General features: G+C 29.6%; 7 protein-coding genes and 1 long non-coding RNA gene across 11 annotated transcripts; 2 read left to right on the top strand and 6 right to left on the bottom strand.

Moving 5' to 3' along the window:
* Positions 1-654: 654 nt before the first annotated feature.
* On the bottom strand, positions 655-3,267 carry LOC139985964 (pescadillo homolog). The gene is made up of 8 exons (XM_072000884.1): positions 3,105-3,267; positions 2,714-2,947; positions 2,135-2,642; positions 1,918-2,057; positions 1,595-1,854; positions 1,342-1,529; positions 1,105-1,265; positions 655-1,020 (listed from the first exon to the last, which is right to left on the bottom strand). Exons 1-8 carry the CDS (start codon positions 3,126-3,128, stop codon positions 763-765), a joined length of 1,773 nt encoding a protein of 590 aa, XP_071856985.1. The 5' UTR covers positions 3,129-3,267; the 3' UTR covers positions 655-762.
* An 81-nt stretch (positions 3,268-3,348) lies between these two features.
* On the bottom strand, positions 3,349-5,676 carry LOC139985970 (protein pelota-like). The gene is made up of 10 exons (XM_072000899.1): positions 5,559-5,676; positions 5,168-5,238; positions 4,999-5,091; positions 4,778-4,928; positions 4,600-4,713; positions 4,376-4,516; positions 4,074-4,296; positions 3,805-3,997; positions 3,620-3,726; positions 3,349-3,542 (listed from the first exon to the last, which is right to left on the bottom strand). Exons 2-10 carry the CDS (start codon positions 5,206-5,208, stop codon positions 3,442-3,444), a joined length of 1,164 nt encoding a protein of 387 aa, XP_071857000.1. The 5' UTR covers positions 5,209-5,238; positions 5,559-5,676; the 3' UTR covers positions 3,349-3,441.
* A 358-nt stretch (positions 5,677-6,034) lies between these two features.
* Positions 6,035-7,725, bottom strand: LOC139985972 (AH receptor-interacting protein-like). Its single transcript, XM_072000901.1, has 7 exons — positions 7,580-7,725; positions 7,382-7,508; positions 7,122-7,301; positions 6,881-7,049; positions 6,611-6,797; positions 6,401-6,543; positions 6,035-6,321 (listed from the first exon to the last, which is right to left on the bottom strand). Exons 2-7 carry the CDS (start codon positions 7,457-7,459, stop codon positions 6,119-6,121), a joined length of 960 nt encoding a protein of 319 aa, XP_071857002.1. The 5' UTR covers positions 7,460-7,508; positions 7,580-7,725; the 3' UTR covers positions 6,035-6,118.
* LOC139985973 (probable serine hydrolase) lies at positions 7,699-12,495 on the top strand. Of its 2 annotated transcripts, none has more exons than XM_072000905.1 (7): positions 7,699-7,839; positions 8,298-8,492; positions 8,571-8,615; positions 9,511-9,746; positions 10,102-10,449; positions 10,522-10,805; positions 12,117-12,495. In XM_072000905.1, the coding sequence occupies exons 2-6, from the start codon at positions 8,423-8,425 to the stop codon at positions 10,771-10,773; spliced, it is 951 nt and encodes a 316-aa protein (XP_071857006.1). In that variant the 5' UTR covers positions 7,699-7,839; positions 8,298-8,422; the 3' UTR covers positions 10,774-10,805; positions 12,117-12,495. The 2 variants fall into 2 exon arrangements, with proteins under 2 accessions (XP_071857006.1, XP_071857005.1); XM_072000904.1 differs by lacking the exon at positions 9,511-9,746 and adding an exon at positions 8,727-8,962.
* An 863-nt stretch (positions 12,496-13,358) lies between these two features.
* LOC141445737 (uncharacterized) lies at positions 13,359-14,057 on the bottom strand. The gene is made up of 2 exons (XM_074111659.1): positions 13,914-14,057; positions 13,359-13,748 (listed from the first exon to the last, which is right to left on the bottom strand). Exons 1-2 carry the CDS (start codon positions 14,055-14,057, stop codon positions 13,620-13,622), a joined length of 273 nt encoding a protein of 90 aa, XP_073967760.1. The 3' UTR covers positions 13,359-13,619.
* Gry (trafficking protein particle complex subunit 11 gry) lies at positions 13,359-19,593 on the bottom strand. Of its 3 annotated transcripts, none has more exons than XM_072000865.1 (21): positions 19,416-19,593; positions 19,105-19,306; positions 18,853-19,022; positions 18,584-18,772; positions 18,324-18,509; positions 18,093-18,260; positions 17,810-18,014; positions 17,560-17,733; positions 17,389-17,467; positions 17,266-17,320; positions 16,901-17,108; positions 16,624-16,829; positions 16,240-16,545; positions 15,972-16,177; positions 15,749-15,885; positions 15,471-15,683; positions 15,238-15,398; positions 14,950-15,172; positions 14,774-14,882; positions 14,611-14,687; positions 13,359-14,544 (listed from the first exon to the last, which is right to left on the bottom strand). In XM_072000865.1, the coding sequence occupies exons 2-21, from the start codon at positions 19,291-19,293 to the stop codon at positions 14,518-14,520; spliced, it is 3,288 nt and encodes a 1,095-aa protein (XP_071856966.1). In that variant the 5' UTR covers positions 19,294-19,306; positions 19,416-19,593; the 3' UTR covers positions 13,359-14,517. The 3 variants fall into 3 exon arrangements, with proteins under 3 accessions (XP_071856966.1, XP_071856967.1, XP_071856968.1); XM_072000866.1 differs by having other exon boundaries at positions 15,972-16,174; XM_072000867.1 differs by lacking the exon at positions 13,359-14,544 and having other exon boundaries at positions 14,611-14,710.
* Positions 16,702-17,804, top strand: LOC139985983 (uncharacterized). Its single transcript, XR_011799534.1, has 2 exons — positions 16,702-16,822; positions 16,893-17,804. It is a non-coding gene; the product is annotated as an uncharacterized lncRNA (long non-coding RNA).
* A 180-nt stretch (positions 19,594-19,773) lies between the features above and the next one.
* LOC139985968 (probable G-protein coupled receptor B0563.6) lies at positions 19,774-22,060 on the bottom strand. The gene is made up of 7 exons (XM_072000898.1): positions 21,922-22,060; positions 21,780-21,821; positions 21,352-21,611; positions 20,979-21,205; positions 20,587-20,888; positions 20,223-20,457; positions 19,774-20,138 (listed from the first exon to the last, which is right to left on the bottom strand). Exons 2-7 carry the CDS (start codon positions 21,800-21,802, stop codon positions 19,941-19,943), a joined length of 1,245 nt encoding a protein of 414 aa, XP_071856999.1. The 5' UTR covers positions 21,803-21,821; positions 21,922-22,060; the 3' UTR covers positions 19,774-19,940.
* Between the last annotated feature and the right edge of the window lie 80 nt (positions 22,061-22,140).

Genomic DNA, 22,140 nt, shown 5'->3' with positions numbered 1-22,140 from the left:
AAATGGCGAGATACCCGCCCATGGGTATCTCGTTCTCGCATCCGATTCCAATGTTCGATTCAAGGTGACTCACGAACATAGTACGCAAAGTGACCGGATGCATTGACGGTAATTTATCCGCCGTTAAATGGATTCGGCCTTCAATGCTAATTCGTCTAGCGAAAGTCACGGAAGTAATCAAAGACGCATTAGAGATCGAATGACCGAAACGAACCCGAAATGAAGAGCGTTCCACGATTGAACTGCTCGAGATCAATGCACGACCTTTCGAACAGTGCCATTAACGGAGCAGTGTCGAACGTGCAAAATTTTTTATGCATGGTCATTAAATCAAGAAGACCATCGTGATAAATAACTTTCATGAAGACGTACATACACACACATATGGCACTCGCGATTGCGTAGGCTAACGTGTGTGGGTAGTCTGGCCTTCAAAGTCCTTCGGTGGAAAAGTAGGGACCAGGATCGTCGGCTACGTGGGCTTCCGGTAAGTGGGAGGACTGGATTGAAGGCATCTCTCCATTACGCGTAACTGTACCTACGATTATCGAAAAAGTCATCACGTTCCACGGTGGAATCTTCGTAAATTTATGATCGAAATCATTAATATAACAACATGAAAAAGGAACGTGGTAAGTGATATAAAAAACGTGATAAGATGTAATTCTTAATACGGTACATTTAGAAATATGATATATGTACAACGAAAGTAAATGTTAAACGTTGAGCTTATATTACTTTTTGTTTTCTTTTTATTCAATTTCATTCAGCAATTTTAACTTTTTTCTGTTTACGTTCTTCCTTGCGCTTTTGTTTCTCAGCGGTGTCATGCAGCCGCCTCTTCTTGCGAAGAAGCCATATTTCCTTGGCTCTCTCTTTACGACCATCCATCATGCTCCTATACAACTTGCGATGTTTCTTTTTGATCATTCGTTCTCGTAATCGGTACTCTTGCCTCTCCTGCCGTTTCTTCTCCCATGGATCCTCCTTCGTCACTTCTCCAGTTTTGACTTTCATTTTCTATAATTAGAAGTATATACAAAATAAGTATATACAGGTATTCGTATAAGAGTATACACAAGAATGTGTTTGGAGATAGCCAACCTTTTTCAATCGATTTCGTTGTAGTTCTTTCTCACTTATTTCGTCCGACTTTTTACTCGATTCAATTTCCTCGTTCGAATCTTCTTCAGAATCTCTTTCCTCTGTTTCATCTTCTTCTCTTTCCTCTTCATTTTCTGTCTCTTCTTCGGATTCATCTTCATCTAATAAACAAGAAAAATTAATTTTTTACTACTTATTGCCTATCAATAATTATTTAATTAAAATACAAATACGCACCATCGTTAAGCTTAAATTCAGGGTCCATAAGAGCACGTTCCTCTGGTGGAATGTAAGTTTGATCATGGCGACTGTCCGAGAATGGCGAAAGATGTGGTGGAAGTATACAACCCATTAAATATTTCTCTACAGGTAACAATTCTCTAGCATTCACTGAATCAAACACCCATTGTGGTTGTACATAATATCTATGAAAACATCAATTAATTAAGGTATTCATTAAAATAATAAAAAAAGTATTTCTAAACATTACCTAGAAATATACTGCTTGGTCATACTAGGTCTATCCACTATATGATGCGTTATTGTTTCGTCGTTTTCATCAAATGTCGCCCCAACAAAGAGTAATTTATCCCAAGATACTTCGGCTCCGAAACAACGTAAAATAAAAACTAAAGGCTCTCTTGGTATTTCTCTATTCAAGAAAACTTTCAAACCTTTAAAAATTGTTTTTAACTTTTTTATTTTTTCTGCTTCTTTCATTGCTTCTTCCAGTTTTGTAGCATCATCTTCCTAAAGTAAATAATTATATATGAATGTTAAGAAAAGTAGAATATTCGATTAATTTCTTCATACATTTGCAAATTGATCCATCTCCAATTCTTCGTCTTCTGTATTTTGCGATGTAGGATCAAGATTTACTAACGGTACACTCAATGCAGCTATCCTTTCTGATACATATGCTTCCTCATCCACGAGTAACATTTCACTATTATCTACGCATCAAACATTTCTATTATGCAACCATAAGATCGATCACCTACATAAAAATATTTCAGGAAAATCGTCTTACCACTAGTAGTGAGTTTTGGAGGATAATATAGATTAAGGGTATGATATAGCCTAAAGTTCACAAAGCCTAACATCGTAATGTAGAATTCTACAAATATAGACATCATTTTAAAATCAACATCATTTTTTGCTTGGGGCTCAAAACTGAAATGATGAGGCACAATCCAGGTTATTATTTGTCCTTTAATTTCAGCTTGATAATAATATCCCTTAATGGATACAAATACTTTGCGTAAAGCTTTAGCAGCAATTACAGCATGTAAAAATTCAATTGTCAATCTTCTACATAATAAAGACTGGTCTCTTGGTATATGCTTAAGAGATGGAAATGTACTGAACAAGAAACATAAAGTCAAACAATCATCCAGATCTCTGAGTGCATCAATAAATGTAGGATAACGTTCTTTAACAATGTGATCTAATTTCAAGGTAGGATGATTACTTAGATATCTTTTCATATCTGAAAATTCTTTCAAAGCCCTTGCTCTTCCAACTTTCTTATTAAATACCTAAAGAAATATCATTTTTGTAAATATTTGATCTTTGGATTATAATATTGTGATATTCAAGTTAAACATACTTTTAATTCTCTTAATTTCCATATTATTGGTTCATGCATCAAAAATTGAATGTCTTTTTTGTGATATAATGTTTTAATACCAGGTTGTCCCTTCTGTGCCCTTTTACGATTACGTGGTTCTCTTGGATATATGCCCTTTAATATACATAGTCTACGGAAATCTATTAATGTAAGCTGTAACTTTTTCAAGGCAGCTTTCCTTGACATAAATTGTGCTCCCTCCCCAGCCTGATACTACAAATATAAAAGAGATTTTAACAATAAAACAAAAATACTTCTAAAAGATAATCAGTATGTATATTCCCAATTTTCTCTATTCTTTGTAAGAGAAAATAACCTCAATTACAGTTACATAAATGATTTTCAAAAAAACCATAATCTTAACAAATACCTTTTTCTTTCCTATTACGACCATTTTATATAACGACCTTTATGCAATAAAAATGTAAAACTATATAAACGTGTAAAAAATAAGTTACAATAGATTCACGTGTTTCGTGGAACAAAATAACAGAAGACTCACTCAAGAACTTAGAAATATACAACAGCGCCACCATGTGACAAATCCAATAACATATTCTTAAACGTTGAATAAAACGGAAGACAGTAGGTGAGAAAAATATAGGATCTGCGACTTTTGTTATTAATATATCTTATTTTATTGTATTTTTGATTGCGCACAGCACAAACATATAGAAAGTCGTACGTTAGAGTATTATTTAGACATCTTAGTTATCTTCGTCTGAATCGCTTTCACCATCGCTTTCGTCCTCTAATTCTGGCATAGGAAAACGTAGTATAGCTGCTATTCCAGTAAGTTGATCCAATTCTATATGGAACATTAAAAATATTGTACAAACATTTTAAAATATCAAAACTTGAACAACTTAGAACTCGCTAACTCACGTTCACCGGATACATGCAAACTCGAAAATATTTTTACGTCCCCACCAGAATCTCTCACACTTTCAACCAATTCGACATATTCTTTTCTTATATTAACATCTTGACATCTAGATATAATTATTATAATTATAAATATATGAATATAATATACTATAAAAAAGAAAGATTGTTGTACCATTGTTTACCTAAATAATTTATCTGAAATAAGTAATGTTTCAATAGCTTGAGATTCATTAGCTTTCTCAATGTGCTTCTTCCCGTAAAAAGCTCTAGAAGGATCAGTTTGTAATATTGTATAAAATGTCTCTAGTGTTTTCACTTCACTTGATGCTTTCGTATCCGAGATTCGCGACATTACTGTAGGCTCAGCTAATATTTCTATTGCAAAAAAAAAAAAAAGAATAAGATGTGCATTATTATATTCACTTATGTAAGTCTGAAGAATTTAATATACCTTTCAGTGAATGTTTGAAACCAGAACTAGAATGCACAAGTAAAAATTTGCCTTTATTTTCTAATACTATTTTATTATCCAATTTAATGGCCTGTTGTATCATATAATCCATAAATTGATCTTTGACAAAGCCAGGACTTGCAAGAATAATGCATTTCACAATATCAAAATTGATGTGTCTCAAAATTCCTTGCATTATGTTATCATAAAATCTTGTTAAACCCTAAAAAGTTCATATAATATGAAAATTTTATCGATGATATTCAACATTAATCTAAACACAAGATTTATATATATATAACCTTTTCATGCTGTGAAACATTTCCTTTTCTCTTTCTAGGGATAACTTGATCTATTTTTACACGAACAATTGTCATATTGGAAGTTATTAAGCAAATATGTGCTATACCTTCTTGCATTACCACGGCAGCAACATCTGCATTCTAAAATATAATAAAATAAAATATACTGTTCTATAAAATTCCAACAGTGATTTTTGTTATTACTCTTATTATCACAATCTTACTTGTGTGGGATCACATGCAGTATCAACTCTTTCCAAAGAAATAGAATCCCATTTAACTTTGGTAATTGTAAATTTTCTATTTTGTTCTACATCCAGTGTATGATATGCTCCCATCTAAAAATAATTATAAGTCAAATATATTTTTGATAATTTGTTGAATACTTTTAAATGACTTTACCTTAACATATTTATTTTCTTCTACATTTCTACCTTTCAGTCTTAAAACACATGCCTGTGTATCAAAGTCAATACCTTCAACACATATAGTCAAAGTAGTTCTGACTCTATAATTGTTAGAACTACCAGTTGCAGATTCCATTTGCACCTTTCTATAAATATAATAATATTAAATGAAGTATTAAGATTTATTCCATATACAATTAACATTAAAGTTCCTACCTAATAGTGGAACAACTAACAAAATCTCCTTCAGCAATAAGATTATACGCATGCCACATATCTTCTGTATTTTCTGGGACAAGGGACACACTCCTAATAATTTTTTTTTTTTTCTTTTAAATTCTATTGTTCACTTATATTATGAAGCATTAAGAACATTAATACTCACCCCTTTCCATCTTTATCAATATTCTTAAATACAAGCTTCATTTTTTCACACAAGTTTTTTATTTATTAAACCTAAAAATTTTTTATATTAAACATTACATCCTCTTTCTATCAGTCTTAAGCAACTTAATTAATAAATATTAAAATACATTTTCTAAACGAATTTTGATACAATGCTTGTGCTGATCTTGTCTTGTCTTACAAGGGTTTCAAAGTTCATTCGATATATTACACAATTAACAACAAGAAGAAATACAAACACAAAAAATTTATTTACGAGATGCTTTTACAAATTATTATATATATTAACTTGAAATCAATGGTGTAACAGGTTAAGTTCGTACGATGTCGGGATAATAGTTTTATGATAGCTAACTAAATTACGTAATTACCTTAAGAGTAATTATACAAATCTGTATTTAAGAAAATTCGACACTCCATGTTCTAAGCTTAATTATAATAGGGTAAAATAAATGGAACCATATGTCAAACATGATACTTTTCTGTCGATCGACAGTCATTATTCCTAGAATGAGGTTTACAGATGGCGTAAAGCAAAATTCCAAAAGATGAAATAAAAAATTATTAACTAAGAGTCATAAAGCATAGATTGGACTTGTCTCTCATCTGTGTTATAAAGATTCGCTTTTTACAACAGGAAAATGTCAATTAATTATATCAATTGATTACATTAATTACATTATATATTGATTAGATAATGTACAACTTTGTAAATACATATATATTTATCATAAATGATATTTTTTATACATTCATTATTTATATCTTACACATTGTTTAAGTGCATGTATTAATTAATTAATAAAAATATTTTGCTCGTTACACAATACATACATATATACACGTATATACATGCATATATATATATTTATTTATTTATTTATTTATTTTTATCTTTCTATTTATATAATTTAAATAATTTTATATACATTTATCGAAATAGTTTTAATAATTTCTTCTTTTCTATTTGATCATTTTCTTTAATAGCTGCAAAAAATGCTTGTAACTCCTTTTCAACTGTATTTTGTAATGTAGGATCCAATTCAACAGCTTTTGTTAAATCTTTAACAGCGTTTTCTTTATCCCATGCACCTATATATGCTTTACCTCTCTTATATAATGCTTTTACATTATCTAAGAATAATGTATATTATTAACACATTCAATTTGTTTATATGATCTATAGTAGTTTATATGATCTAAAGTAGCAAACCTGGATCATGTTTAAGTACTGTTGTGCAATGTTCAATAACTGCATAATATTCCTTTTGAATTAATTTACATTGTGCATAATTTAGAAGCAATGGAGTTTTCAAACGATTTAAAGCTAACCATTCTTCTTCATTTGGTTTTTCACTACATATAACAATAACAAATATGATATAATAAGAAAAAAAAATAGTAAATATATTTATATACTGACCCAAGCATAACTTGTTCCAATATTCCAATGCCTTTAGCATACATCTCACATGCAAGATCATAATTTTTTTCTTTGTATAATGCATTTCCCTTCTCTTTTATGTCTGGAATACTTTTCAATTTCTCATCTTCAGTCATTTGCCATGTCTCTTTTTCATATTCATCAGGTAAGATTACCTTAACAAGTTCTATAAATATGCATATATTTAGATAAATTATAGAAAAGTAAAAGATAAAAAAGTAATGTTAATTTCATGAGATTGATCAATACCAATTGTAAATTCTAAATCTTGAGGACACTTAATGAGTTCATTCAAATCGTTGTATCCAATTCCATCATTTTGTAAAGCAATACCGCAGCAATGATAGTTACGCTTCTGTGATTGTGGTTTTGCGACTTCCCTCAAAGTTTTAGACACAAAAGGATACGCTGCAACTAACTGGAATAACAGGTAGTATTAAAATATCAGTTTTAAGTATTAGAATATATTTTTATATTATTACAAACATACACTTTTGTCAATTCTAAAGCAAGCCACTTCATTCAGTGCCATTTTCTGTATAATATTCTCCCATACTTCAAGTTTGAATTGTTTTCCTAAGACAAGTTCCATCGGATTTCCCATTGCTTTGCTATCATCTATTAATGTTTTTCCCGGATCACATTTTGTTGTTTTAAAATGAAAGAGTACCTAAAAATTAATATATGATTCTAATTACAATTATTAATTTATGCTTATCATAATTAGAATATTAATGTAAATATATGCACTTTAGTTCCAGGTACAAAATTAATAGTTTTGGTTCCTGCATGAATTACAGTTTTTATTATGTATTTCTTGCTTTCCATTTTAATAGTATACAGCAGTTGATAAAACAGAATTTAATAAAAAGTCAACCTAAAATAATTCGGGATTATAATACCAATATTATTGTAAAATATTATAACGAATATAATAATTATAGCGACCTTATACTTTATATCGCTATGTGGATGAATCAGTCTGTAAATATTAATAATCACAAGTCATTTCTTCCACGTTACTCTCTTTTGAAGGTTGACGTCTTCAGTCGCAACTTTTTAATCGTATCATTGTTAGAATTATTCATCACTTACTAATTTCTTAATGATTCGTATGTTTTCCGTAACAATCTTATACTTCTTGCTAAGTCAATAAACCCATACAAAAGTGTGAAATTATCAATAACTCATATCGTAAGTGAAAAACGGTAGGTACACGAGTAGTTAATGCATTTTCCGATATGCTATTACTATAAATAGTTAAATCAAATTATTTAAATATTACTAAACATCAAGTGTGTTATCTAATCATTTAGCTTTTAATACCTAAAAAAACTTGCACATTAAGGTGATATCTAACATTTTAAATGTCTTTGAAGAATATTTTCAGTTGTGAAATCCGTAAATATAGTCATTAAAATTATATAATACTAAATATTCGAATTCGTTTCATGTGTGTTTGATAGTAAAATCAATTTTAGATTATTAATAAAATTTCTTCAAGAACAAGTAGTCTAGGAAATCGTAAATGAAACAAAATAAGTGATACATTATTTTAAATTTTGAAATTTTTTATATATAATATACAAGTGCACATTTTATATAATTGAGAAGGTATTCGTATTTTGACTTAATAAATGACTTTGCGCTTTTATATCATAAATAGGACAAGTATTAATTTCGTATTTGTTACGAAATTTGTATAAAGTGAGATTTATCGATAAATATATATAAACAACATAATATCCATTGCAAATTTGAAACAGTAACTAGTATTCTGTCACTAACAAAATGAGTACAATAGACAAAGTCTTGACAAAGTCTACTCCTACTAAAAATATAAATGGACACAATATCCATAGTAAGTTAACACATTATTTATATTTCTATGTTACAGACTTCTAATTAAGCATTTTTACACTATATCAATAATTTTCAGGTGTGGAAGAAATTCAGATACCTGTACCATGGGGCACCATAAGCGGTCAGTAATTCATCTTTCTTTTCATTAAATTTTTATTAATTATCATAAATTTTCACTATCTTACGTTAATAAAGATTAAAAGATATCATAGTACAATAATAATCAATTTAGGAAAATGGTGGGGACCAATTGATCAACAACCGATTGTGGCATTGCATGGATGGCAAGATAATGCTGGAACATTTGATAAATTAATTCCGTTACTATCATCAAATGTAGCCATTCTAGCTATAGATTTGCCAGGTCATGGTTTATCTTCCCATCTTCCTATTGGACAGTTTTATTATGTATTTTGGGATGGGCTTATTAATCTACGTAGAGTTGTTAAACATTATAAGTGGAACAAGGTTAGCAAGCAATTAAAAGTTATACAACGATCTTTTATAATTCTATATTCTTCTTGTACAAAAGTTCAGTTTTACTAAAGTACTACTAAGTATCTTGCAGTTTTTGATGATGTCATAATATATATAAATTCATATATAAATATGATCTTAACATTATAGTGCAGAAATTGTAACATTATACAATCATCTTTATAATAATTGAATTAATATCATAAAAGTTATTTGGTACAAGGTTGACTGTTATATGCTTATGATAAGTTTTTGCATTCTTCATTGTCATTGATATTAATTGCTTCAAATTATGTATTATGAACCATGTAGTGTCGTTGTATAACTATAGGACACGTATATATTAAGATGATAACAAACTTTAATTCATCAGCTGCAACTTTGTTTCCTATTAAAATTCTTATTTAAAGATATTTATTTTTAGGAAGTTTGAATGCCAATATATTTATATACTTAAAATAGTTAAATTTTTCTCTCCATGTTTCTCTTCCTTTTTCTTTAAGTAATTTCATTGTGACACAATAATCAATTACCTGTAGGCAAATGGTGGGGTCCCAAAGGGATCCAACCAATAGTGGCATTACATGGACGACAAGACAATGCTGGCAGTTTTGACACTTTGATTCCTCTATTATCTGATGAGATTTCAATACTCTGTTTGGATATGCCTGGTCATGGTTTATCTTCCCATTATCCAAAGTGTCAGTACTATTATGTTTATTGGGATGGTATTATTCTACTACGTAGAATTGTGAAATATTTCAAGTGGACAAAGGTTAGCGAGTGGATTTAGTCTCACCGCTCCTTAGTTTAAATAAATGTTATTATACATAATGTATAATACCACAAACCTTATTTTATTATTGTTGTTATATAAATGTAACAGTCAGCCTTGAAAATGTATACTAAACTGTATATCTGACTATCTATATGTTGCATTATATAAGATATATGCCTTATAAGACCAAAGTGCATGATACATATATATATATATATATACATATACACACATATACATATATGCATATATTTTTGTACATACATAATGACTTATTTTAAATCAATATTAATTTCTTGTTTGTTTCTGCTTTATGTATATGTTTGTACATAATCAAATGTCATTTCCATAGGTGAAATTACTTGGACATTCCTTAGGAGGAGCAATATCATTTTTATATGCTGCATCTTTTCCTGATGAAGTAGAATTCATGATAAGTTTAGATATTGCAAGTCCTAGTGTAAAAGATATAACAAAAAGTCCTGATATAATTAGTGATAACATTGACAAATTTCTAAAATATGAATCACTACAATCTGGTGGTATTCCATCCTACGATTATAATGAAGTGCTTGAAATTGTTGAAGATGCTTATAAAGGTTCCATAACTAAAGAAGGCGCAATAATATTAATGAAACGTGGTTTACGACCTGCCAGTGAACCTGAGCGATATTATTTTTCACGTGATCCGCGATTGAAGGTAAAATATCTTACATAAAATATTAGATGTGTTATGTATTGATTTTATATTAATATTAATATTAATTTTTAGGTTTCTGCATTGGGTATGATATCTTTGGATCTAGTACTTGCATATGCATCTCGAATAAAGTGCGCTTATCTTAATATTCGTGCTGTACCCGGAATGATATTTGATAATCCAGAATCTTATGAAAAAGTATTAGATGAAATAAAACTAGGTGCTAAAAGATTTGAATACCACAAAGTAGAAGGAACTCATCATGTACATTTAAATAATCCTGAAAGAATTGCACCTATAATTAACAATTTCATAAGTACTTAATGATTAAATATTTTTAACTGTAAACTGTGAAAGTAAGTAGCAGTTATTAAACTAGTAAAAATTAGTCTTATATGCAAGCTACATTAGCTGCATACATAGGATTTTAAGTATTTAATTTAGACATAATTATTTTAATACATATATATAGTATGATATTGGGTTGTCCGAAAAGTTCGTTCCGATTTTTAAGGAAAATTTAAACGCAACACATTTAAATTTCGATATACATTTATTAAATTATATAGATGTCATTTTCTTCCACAACTTTTCCCCATCTTTCATGCAACTTGAATATTCCTTCCTTGCAGAATCTCTCAGGTTTTTCGGCTAAAAATTTTTCAATATGAATTTTTATATCGATCGAAGAGTTAAAGTTTTAAGGGAATTTTGTAATGACCTAAATAGGTGAACAGCTGAGGGTGCAATGTCTGGTGAATATGATGGGTGGGATAACATATCTCAATCAAGCTCCAACAGCTTTTGTCAAGTAATCAAAGATACACGAGGCCGCATATTGTTCTGATAAAACATGACGTCCTTCCGATTCGCTAGTTCTGGTCGTTTCTGTCCAATTGCTGTTTTCAGTTCGTCATATTGCGAGCAATACTTTTCCTAATTTATGGTCTGGTTGTTTGGTAGAAGCTCGTAATACAGGATTCCTTTTCAGTTGCATCAGACACAGAACATGATTCTCTTCGGATGAAGACCGACTTTTGGGGTGGCTAAAGGTGATTCATTCCGCTTTCCCCAAGATTTTTTCCGCTCAACAGCTTATATCTTGTTTGCTGCTTGTGTGGTATTTTTGCCTTTCTGGTAGAAGAAAAGCATCAACTGCCTATAATGCACTTTGTTTCCTTCCATATTTAAGAGCGCACAAAATTAACAAAAATTAATATATTTTAATCAAACTTTTTTCTAAAAAATTAGAATTTAGAATATGTACACATGTCACTTGTTTTTAATCAATTTGATATATACCTGTCCACTTATCGAAAATCGGCACGAACTTCCAGACAACCCAATATCTAAACAATGAATATTTCCACAACATTTGTGCTTCAGATCAATGGATTTAATTTATTAAAAGTACAACGATTTCATAAAATATTTGATATATGTATAAATATACACAGAGTTATTTATTAAAATTATACTATTTTTTTTAAATAGTAATGAAAGAATAATATATTTTTCATTGCATCAAATTCTTCCATTTTTACAAAATAATAAATTAAGAAATGACTACATATCACAATTTTCGAAAAAATACTATTCCAATTGATATCTTAGTATCAGTAGTACTCTACCGATTACAAATAAAACTACAATTTTTCTTTTTGCAGTTTATTTAAAAATGAGTCATGAGTTTAAAATATCTCAAAAATAATAAATGTTACTAGTTACAAGGCCAATGAACAATGTTTTTATAGTATTTAGTGGTATATTATTTTAATGGGTATTATATTTACTAGCCAACGGCGATAACGCATTAAAATTTTACTAACGCAGCGCAGCGAACTTATACCGGTTTATGCTTCTACGCATAACTTAGCGATAGATGACCTCAAAGCGATATACATTATCATTTCGTTTTTTCTTGTATTAACTTAATTTCCATAATTTTAACGAAAAGAAAGACGATTTTGGTACTATATGCAAATGTAACTTATTTTTGAAAAATTTTTGTTTATAATTTATTGTAATAAATAATTGTGAGAAGGATCCGAAAAAGTTTATTATTTCATTTTTCTCATAAAAATTAGACCGAATTTCAAATTGCAACATTCTTTCAAGTTATTATTGAGAGCTGCGTTATCATTCAGACGAAATTACAAAGAAAATGATATAAGAGAGATAAAGATGCTATTGATACAGATGTTTTTAGGCTACCTATAATGGTCAAACCAAGAAGTTTCAATATCAATTTGTTTACTCAGCTGGTAAGCTAACGCCACGTAGAAATATAAATTTATATATTGAGACTTTATTCGGCACAGCTGTTACATACCAGTTCTTCTTAAATTTTTGTTCAATAAAGAGCGATTATAAGAGATAGATTTATAAAGAATGTTTATGTCTTATCAACGAACAGGTAAGCAAGAGTTAATAAAGTATTAATCGATGTTTTAAAACCTCTTATAAATTACAATTTTAAAATATAATGAAAGTATCGTAACCGATCGATAATCATTATAAATGCTTCGATTTATACATGATATTAATTTTAAACAATATTTTATACACAATACTAGCAGTATAATTTTTAAAATATTTCTATAAAGATTGAAATCTAAAGTTATACTTGTCGGTAGAATTTAACGTTGGAGTATTATATAGCTTTTTGTCGAATTATTGGTTTAGGTCGTTATCAGGTAACTTTTGAAACGAACTTATCCTATCGTACATACACGTTCTGCGTGTCAGTAATTACGAGCGATGATAATGCCGTCACACGTAAAAAATGAACGTGAATATTCCATTTCTACAGGTGAACACCGTTCGTACTTGTCCACGCGTTTTCTTTTCGTATTTCTATAGGAACGATTCGTCTCTATCATAGAATTCATCGTATTAGATCATCGTCGTGCCGTAAGTATATATTTTCTTTATTCTATAAAATTACGTAACTAAAATAATCAAACATTTTATTTTAACACATTACTAGACAGTATAGATTCTTATATTTAGTTTGTTTTTTTCTCGTTAGTTTAATACTATCGTTTTGAATTATCAGTCTGATGCATCGATCCCAACGATCAACAAACTTTTCACTTGAAAGTTTGTTCGTTCGGCTCGAGTTATCAAACTGAATGGATGTACTTCGTTCCCGACATAAAATCGACTTGTCATGGAGCGAAATTTCTTATATACTTCTGGAGATATTTGCGATATTCCGTTGCACGTTGTTGTAATTCTCGATCAGTTGGAGTATACGCAGCGTAAGTTCGCAAACGTGCTTTTGCAAGTTCCAGATCCTATTTATAAATAATTTTTTTTAGTGTAATATATAGTAAGATTCACTGTTACCTAACTACTGATTACGTAACACAGCATAAAAAATGAAAGATGTTAGGTTCTATTATGAAGTGTCTATAATATACATTTCGTGCTGAATTAATCTTAATAATAACACCGATTACCTTTACAAATTTTCGATTACGAGCCAATGATTCTTCCGAGTTTATACGAAAAATAGGCGTCAGCAATCGGTCCAAGCACTTTTCATTTTGTTTTTCCGAAGAAGTATTATGCGTAGAATCGTTATCAGGCATTATCGATGTCATTATTTACGATCTTCATATTCATAATTCACCATTTTGTTTAAGTTTTATCATAATTTTTAGTTTTATTAAATTTTTTATTTTAAAGGAATTATTAATATACTGTGTTTCGCGTGTATGCATGACCACAGTGTATATATTTTAAAAAATGTGGTTTCTATAGAAATGTACCTATGGCAACATAAATCGATATCCCTGCGTCAACGAATATGTATGTTGTTGACGGAACCGAATGCGTGTTAAAGGATTAGGGACTTTTGTTTATTATACTTTAAAATAACAAATAAATTATATTTAACAAATTGATACTTATAGTCTTATTACTCTTATGTAAGAAATCTTGTTATATCTAAGAATGTATGGAGAATGTATCTCAATATGAATGTAGCTCAATAATATATTTTGATAAAAGAACAAAATTCTTTTCTCCTCTGGTATCTGTTTTCTTTATTTGCTATTTTATTTATTCTTCTAGGGTTTGCGAAGTTGGCTGTAAAAAAATACATATAATTTTTTAATCTAATCTTTTAGCAAACAATGTAACTACGATACTTACAAGAATATATATATGACTCGGTATTGACCGCTCTACTAACTCCGAAAGCCGCGCTTTGCTTAATTTATGTTCTTCATCTACATGTAACATATAAATATAACTAAAAATAAAACATAATTCAAGACATAATTAATAAAAATACATTAACCAATAAAATTATTACCAGTGGGAACTGTTAGAGACAATGATGGAAGTTGTACAAAACCTGCCACCAATGGTCGTAAAATCCATTCAACTTTTCTTTCATTTTTTGGAAGTATGTAAATGTCAATCTAAGAAAAAAAATGACCAAATTAATAATCATATTATGAGATTTTACAGTTTAAAATGAGTGTTTACTTGTTTTTGTCCAGCAAACATAAAGGCATCACTAGCTTCCATAGTCAATCGCAATGTAATCATATTGTCAGAATGATTTTTTATAAAATATGATATTAGTAATGGTGTACGGACCCAACCATGAGCAGGTATTTTGGCTTCCAAACAAATTACAGCATCCTCAACTCCTAGAGGTGCTAAAGTAACACTGCTGCTGGTTTCTAATGCATTATCATCATTTGCACTGAAATAGCAACTATTAGAATTATATTATTTAACCATTTTAGAATTTTATATACCTTTGCTTACCGTTTCCATTTAATAGTATAGACTCCTGTACTAATAGGTTGCTCACCACCTGCTTTTGGTATCAAACAATACACATCCGTACCTGTTTCATTTGCAGAAAGTGTAATACCACTTAAAACAGATACTGCCTTATTTCCATTTTCCCTTTCTATTAAATCTCCCTATATAATTATATAATTAACATAATTATGATGTCCAGTAGAAGATTAATAACTATCAGAAATATTATTTACCAATTCTATAGAAGTATTTATAATATTTATAGGCCATGGAGACACACAAACAATGTGAGGCATTATTATAAATGGCTCATTAATGAAGCCTTTCGTCAGTGGTTCAAAAAGAGTGGTATAAAATAATGTTGACACTTCAAATGGCTTTGTAACTGATAATGAATATGTTAATTCTTTTGATCCTTTAATTTGTTTAGATCTTGTATATTCTACCTGTTATGAAATTGACATTATTTTATTTTACAAAAATTAAAGGGTTAAAAGAGTACAATGTATACCTTTATATGAATATCTCGATCACCAACTTTGTGAGCCCTTAAGTATACAGTTTGATGAGTAACGCAATCCTTTTCCAAATTATCAATTGGTATTGATATTACCGACTGCTTATTATTCATTGTCAAACTTAATTCCGCTACAATTTAACGAATCGTTATTGACAAATGTGTGTAATGTGTAATAAATGGCAGTATGGACTTTTGTGGTAAGTTACATACGTACTTGACTGTTCATTTGCTCCATCAGACACAAGTGATACATTTAAAAATGCTGATGATATTTTTTCATTAGTAGCAATAGATATATTAATAGGTAGCCATTCTCCTAAAAGTGCTGGATTGTTGGATTCAGTACTTATACTCAGAGTAGATTCTTCTTGTTTTATTTCGGCACTGACTAATGATTGTATTGTTTCAAACTCTCCTCTACTATTGTAAATATAAAATGCATTAGTCTTCTGCATAAATATCTATCAGTATTTTAAACATACCGAAGCTGTTGTATTTCAGGATATAATCGACTCAAAAAATTTGTTTCTCTCCCTACAGCAGAAAATCTCAAAATAATACAGCACGTTTTATCACTACTCATATATAATGAGATTGTCGTAATACGTATTTCGCTACTCTCATTTTGTTGTGGGGCTTCAAATTGATAAGGAAATTTTCTCATTTCTTTCCCGTGAAAAATAAGATTATTATGTTCAGCATCAGCAACGACGAATTCTGAATTATATCCTGGACTATTAACCGTTATTGATACTTTAGAAAATTCAACACTATTGCTGTATGAATTTCTGAATAAAACAAAACATTCTGTTATACAAGTTGTTTTTCTCTATATATATAAAAATAATGTGAGCTTGTAAAATTACCTAATAATGACTTCCACAGTAACCATAGAATTGACAGCATACTTTGGCTGCAAAAATCTTGCTTTAACTTCTATAAACGAACTCATGTTATTATCATCAATTGTAAAGACAATTGGTTCCGACTTATTTAGTTCCACTACCCACTTTTCTACTGCAGGATATCTCACATCATCAGGTAAGTCAGATTCCGGAATTGGTGGTTTTTTCTGGAATTTAATATTTTGCTTAATTGTTTAATTACAAATGCTTATACAAAATTTAAATAAAAGTTACTCACGTGAAGAATATTAATGATGTTATTATAGACAGCATCTTTATAATCCTCTGAAAACGTGGTAGAAGGTCCCAAAGCTTCAAATGCCAAGGTGATGTAGTCTTGAACACTTGTAGAGAGATATGCCGCACGTAAAGCATTCTTTAAGATATTTGTGATTAAGACGGGCCATCGTTCCCCGTGATATTCCCACAACATGTGCATCAATAATCTGGCCAATCAAATTTTATGATTTTGATGTTAAGTTATGAAATATGTCTAGAGGAAATAATGTTAGAGTCAACTTTTGAACTAATGAATACTATAAAATTCTTTTAGTAGCGTCAATAAATTTATATAAGTACAATAATATTTAATTTTTGACTTACGTTAGAACTTTCCCATAATCTTTAGAATTATAATATTCTTCAGCCATTTGTACGACTGAAACACAATTACTATGCATATTATTAAGTAAAAATTTATATAGCTTCTAATTAAATATATCATACCTAATACTCTCCTCATTCTTGGACACCTATATATCTTAAATTGTGAAATTGCGTTGCCCAGTAAAGCAATGATTATATTCTGAAAATATAATGTAGTTTTAGATTAAAGTCATTTCTAGCTATAGATAAATATATATTTTTGACTGAAAAAGTATTAAATATGTTTCATACAGAATGATGAACTGTGTATTTTTCTTTATATTGTAAAGCCTGTATAGCAAGTGCTTTTTTTATGGGATCTATGGGTTCTGCACTGAATTTTCCAGGACACCATGGTCGTTGCCCATAGAATTCAAGTTTTTCTTCGCCTGCTAATGGGTCTGGATCTGGATAACTAGTAACATTCTAGAACAATACATATAATGCTTAAAAATTTTGTATATAAAAATACCATTTGTATTAAATGTACTAATTTTTATACCTGACAAAGTTCTTTGCAAGCTGCTTGCCTTAAGCCTGCATGATGAGCTGCTGATTGAAAATAATATCCAGGGTGCTGAGTTTGGACACCAGGAAGTCCCTGTCGAATAGCATCATCAAATAATTCTGCAAATGTAGAAAACTGACTACACATCCAAGCATGATGTTCAAATATAAGTTCCTTTGGACCAGTCCATATTCTGAATCTGCATTACCAATTTAATGTTATTGTAATAGTACTTATTATATTATATATTCCTTATGTTATTACATATATTTCTGACCTGTCAGTATGAAGTCTAAATTGCGATATAGCATCTTTAGGAACATTTAAGTTGAACATTACTTTACATAACTTATAATTTATAAAACAAGCAATAGTTGTAATTTCCATCACATTTGTGTCTGTTATTGGTATTTCCAATAAGTGATTATATGCTTGAGTATAATGCCTATAAAATAATTTTGTACCTTTTATTTGTACTCAAAATCTTTTCCAATGTTATTACACTTACTTCTGAGCTAAATTTTGATCTTGTCTTAATTCATTTAAAAATGCCATCTTAAATTGATGACGTACAAATAAATGTTTGTATGCATTTTTTTGCATAGTTTTATTAAGTTGATCTCTATGTCCTTTGACAATACGATATTCATGATGATAAAAGTTTTGTGCTAGATCATATAATGCACTTTCTAGTCTGAAATAAATATAAATATGTGTAACTAAAGCATATAATCAGAAGTAGAGATTTACAATTAGTTTATTAATTACCTAGATATATATCCTAGTAAATGATTTCCATGTGGCAAAATGTATAATAACTTTGGAGATAGTTCACATGCTCCACAGACAGCTGTGGCACGTTCAGTTGCAATAGTATCTTCAGAACCAGGTGGAGGTTGTGTACAATGTTGTATAAGTACTACAGCTATTTTTGTAGTTCTTCCATCTAAAGCATTTCTAAAAGTGCAAGCAGTCAAAAGTGTTGATTACAATATTTTTTAATGAATAATATTAATGATATCTAAAATAATCTGTACCTAAGAGATTGTACTTTAGAAGCACATTCCATCTTTTTCTCGTTCCATTGGGGATCATTCCAATCTAAATTATAAAATACAACAACAACTGCTGGAATTTCATTAAGATATTTATTCATCCAATTACGTTTCAATATTCCTTTGGGCCTATAATATTCATATGAATTCCTCTGAAATATATCAATAAGATTTTAGTAATTCAATAACCACATACATAAATTATGTTATACAATTATATATGGTATAATATACCTTCGGTTTTACTGTAGGGAATTCATGAGTAGGGCTAAGTAATTTAAATTGTATGGCAGAACTTTCTAATCTGCGATTATTACTGAATGCATCCCAAATTGACCGATGTACAGGATTTGCAATGTCTAAACCAGTTAAGCCAATAAGAGCTAATGGCTTAGTAACTAATTCTGGTGGTAATTCACACATAATTAAGGATTAACTGTAAAATTTTCTTATTAATCGTATGTATTATACATATAAAGAAAATATATATATTTATAAATTATATTTGACATGAAATAACTATTTATATATGTTTAAACACGTACCCAACTATTTAAACAATGAACTACATTGAAGAAAACACTATTGAATTAAATTTTGTGAACAAGAAATAATACCAGAGATTGATAAATTGATACCTAATACTATTCGACGTGTCTATGTGTACTTTGACAGTTTAGGTTATGTGTTGTTCTTTGATGATATTGTGTATCATCTGTATTCTGTATGGACATAGGAATATCCATGTGTATCTGCAACTACTAGTGCCCTCTAATATCATTATCATAATGATTGCGAAAGATACTAAAATAATGATTGGATCAAATATTGTAATATTATAAGATGGAGAAAATATATTATAACTATTAGGATTAGTATATTTAGAATATTACTTTATAAAAATATTTTTACAAACAAGTTTTTATTATCTAAATGAAATTATATACATAAAAAGTTAAATTTTATTATACATAACTTCTGCATGACAGAATAAAACAATATTTCATTATATATGTAAATAAATTAATATATCTTATTACATGTAAAGTGTTTTATTTATAATATAATCTTTAAACAATATCAGAGGCATTTAATACTTCTGATTCTTTATCTTCTTCCATAGGATTTAATTTACTTGCAGAAGCTGGAGAATTTAACTTTGTCTGTTCTGGTGTTAATCGAACTGTTGTCCCATGTCGACTATAATCTTCGATTTCACCTACTGGTCGTTCAACATCTTCTTCCACTGTACTTTTCCTACATCTATTCTATATTTCGAATTTTTTAAATTAAAAAATTCGACTTCAAATTCTTTCACTTTGGTTTGAGTATCTTTTCAAATCTGTATTTACCTGAAGAAGTTTGAAGAATTCTTTTCGAAATTCTCTGCTGCATATAAAGTATATGATAATATGGATAGCAAAATTACAAAGCTCCGTGACAGCAGCAAATGCTCGAAATAAGAGGTAAGCACCATCTGTACTCTTATAATCATAATATACAAATTCAAGCAATATCGATGGGATCATTGTTACTATAAAACATATTGCCATCATCGACATTAATGTAGTTAAATGTTGTTCTTCTCTAAACAAATAATTTTTGTGACAATTAAATTGTATTTATTTATTAATTTATTATTAATAATTATTAATTTAACCTTTATTTGTAGAAAATTCTGAGGGTGCATTATAATCTTTATTTTTTAAACGCTACCTGTATCCTCGATTACGGTTCAATAAAGAAGTTTCAGGGACATTTGCAGTACGAAACTTCTCCGAAACCGACTGAAATTCTCTCTTCCTAGCGTTGAGCTGCAAAAATCTTTTGACCACAAAGCTATTCAGTAAAAGAAGAATTATAGTTGGGCAGAGTCGTAACACGACTTCCATGATCCAAATGTATGCGTTCCATAAAGCACTTCGGGTGATAGAGGTGTTTTCGCGTAGTGTGAAGAGAGTTCCGGTATCTTCTTGCTGTTCATATACTGTTCTCATACCTGTTAGTGGAGCGCTTACCTATAAAATGATCCTAAATAAAATTGGAACTTTCATAGGCAGTAATTATTTTTTTTTTACAAAAAAAAGAAAGAAGTAAAAAGACGATACCGCGAATCCGAGAATAAAAGAGCACAGGATAAAAGAGCGAATATTTTTGCGTGCGTTTCTGCTGCGGATGCGAACCGGGAAAAAGATGAAGATATATCGATCGACAATTAAGCAAGTCATAATTGAAATGCTGGCTATAGCGAACGTGTTTACGGCAACCAGTTCTAAATGAGCATGGTAAAAAACAGACGGGTAATTGTTCCTCGTTCCATATCCTAATCTAATAACTGAAATCATATAATTTTTATTTAGAAATTCTAAATTATAATATAATATAACATTTAAATTAAAATATTGTTGATTACCTTATGTTTATTTAAAATATTTTTAATTAAATTGTTAATATTTTTTATATTCATATCGTGATACGTACATACAGGTATCCAAGATAGAAGAACCCCGGCGTTTGCTAAAGTTAGTCCTCGGAGATATAGGTACGAAATTCCTCGAAACACCGGAGTAGATAACACCAGGAATATTAAAACATTACCAAAAATGCCGCTAATTACGATCGTAGGAATTACTATCCTATAAAGGACACGTAATACAGACGTAGTCTCATTGAGAGGATGTCTGTCCGCGTTAATTATACTATTCCAGGTAGAATTTTCGTCATCGCAACATAAAAGCGTTCTAAAAAAGTTTAAATATATTCAGCAACGACGAGGTAATATTACAATGTTTAATAATATTTAATTACTATTAAAATATGAAGTTTAAAAAATTAGAAACCAATGAACATTTTTAATATCTATCGTTATTATAGATTATAGATAAAATCCGTTTCTATTCAAAACATACCCTTTAAATATTCCCGTTAACATAGTGGATACGGATGCAAAACTATTTAAACAAATTTAAGACAAAGCACGATTTAAAGATCACGTTGAAAATCTACTAGATTCTATCATTACTTTAAGGAATTTTCTGTCACTCATTTTACCGCTTTCATTAATAGCTTCTTGAGTAAAACCGACGCAACGGATGCACGAGTTCTGTCAGATCCATCCCCGTTGAACTCACTACTGTGTTTCCCATGAAAAGTCGATATTGCGCATGCTCTCACAAAGGTTGACTTATTGTCGTAGTCGAAGTATATTTACTTGTACATTATAATTATATTCCAGCGCCCTTCGTCAAGCTAATTTAATTTAAGATCTAA

This window comes from Bombus fervidus, chromosome 3 (genome assembly GCF_041682495.2).
Source record: "Bombus fervidus isolate BK054 chromosome 3, iyBomFerv1, whole genome shotgun sequence".
In the NCBI taxonomy this organism is placed as follows: Eukaryota; Metazoa; Arthropoda; class Insecta; order Hymenoptera; family Apidae; genus Bombus; species Bombus fervidus.
This window is presented reverse-complemented; position numbering and strand designations above follow the sequence as displayed.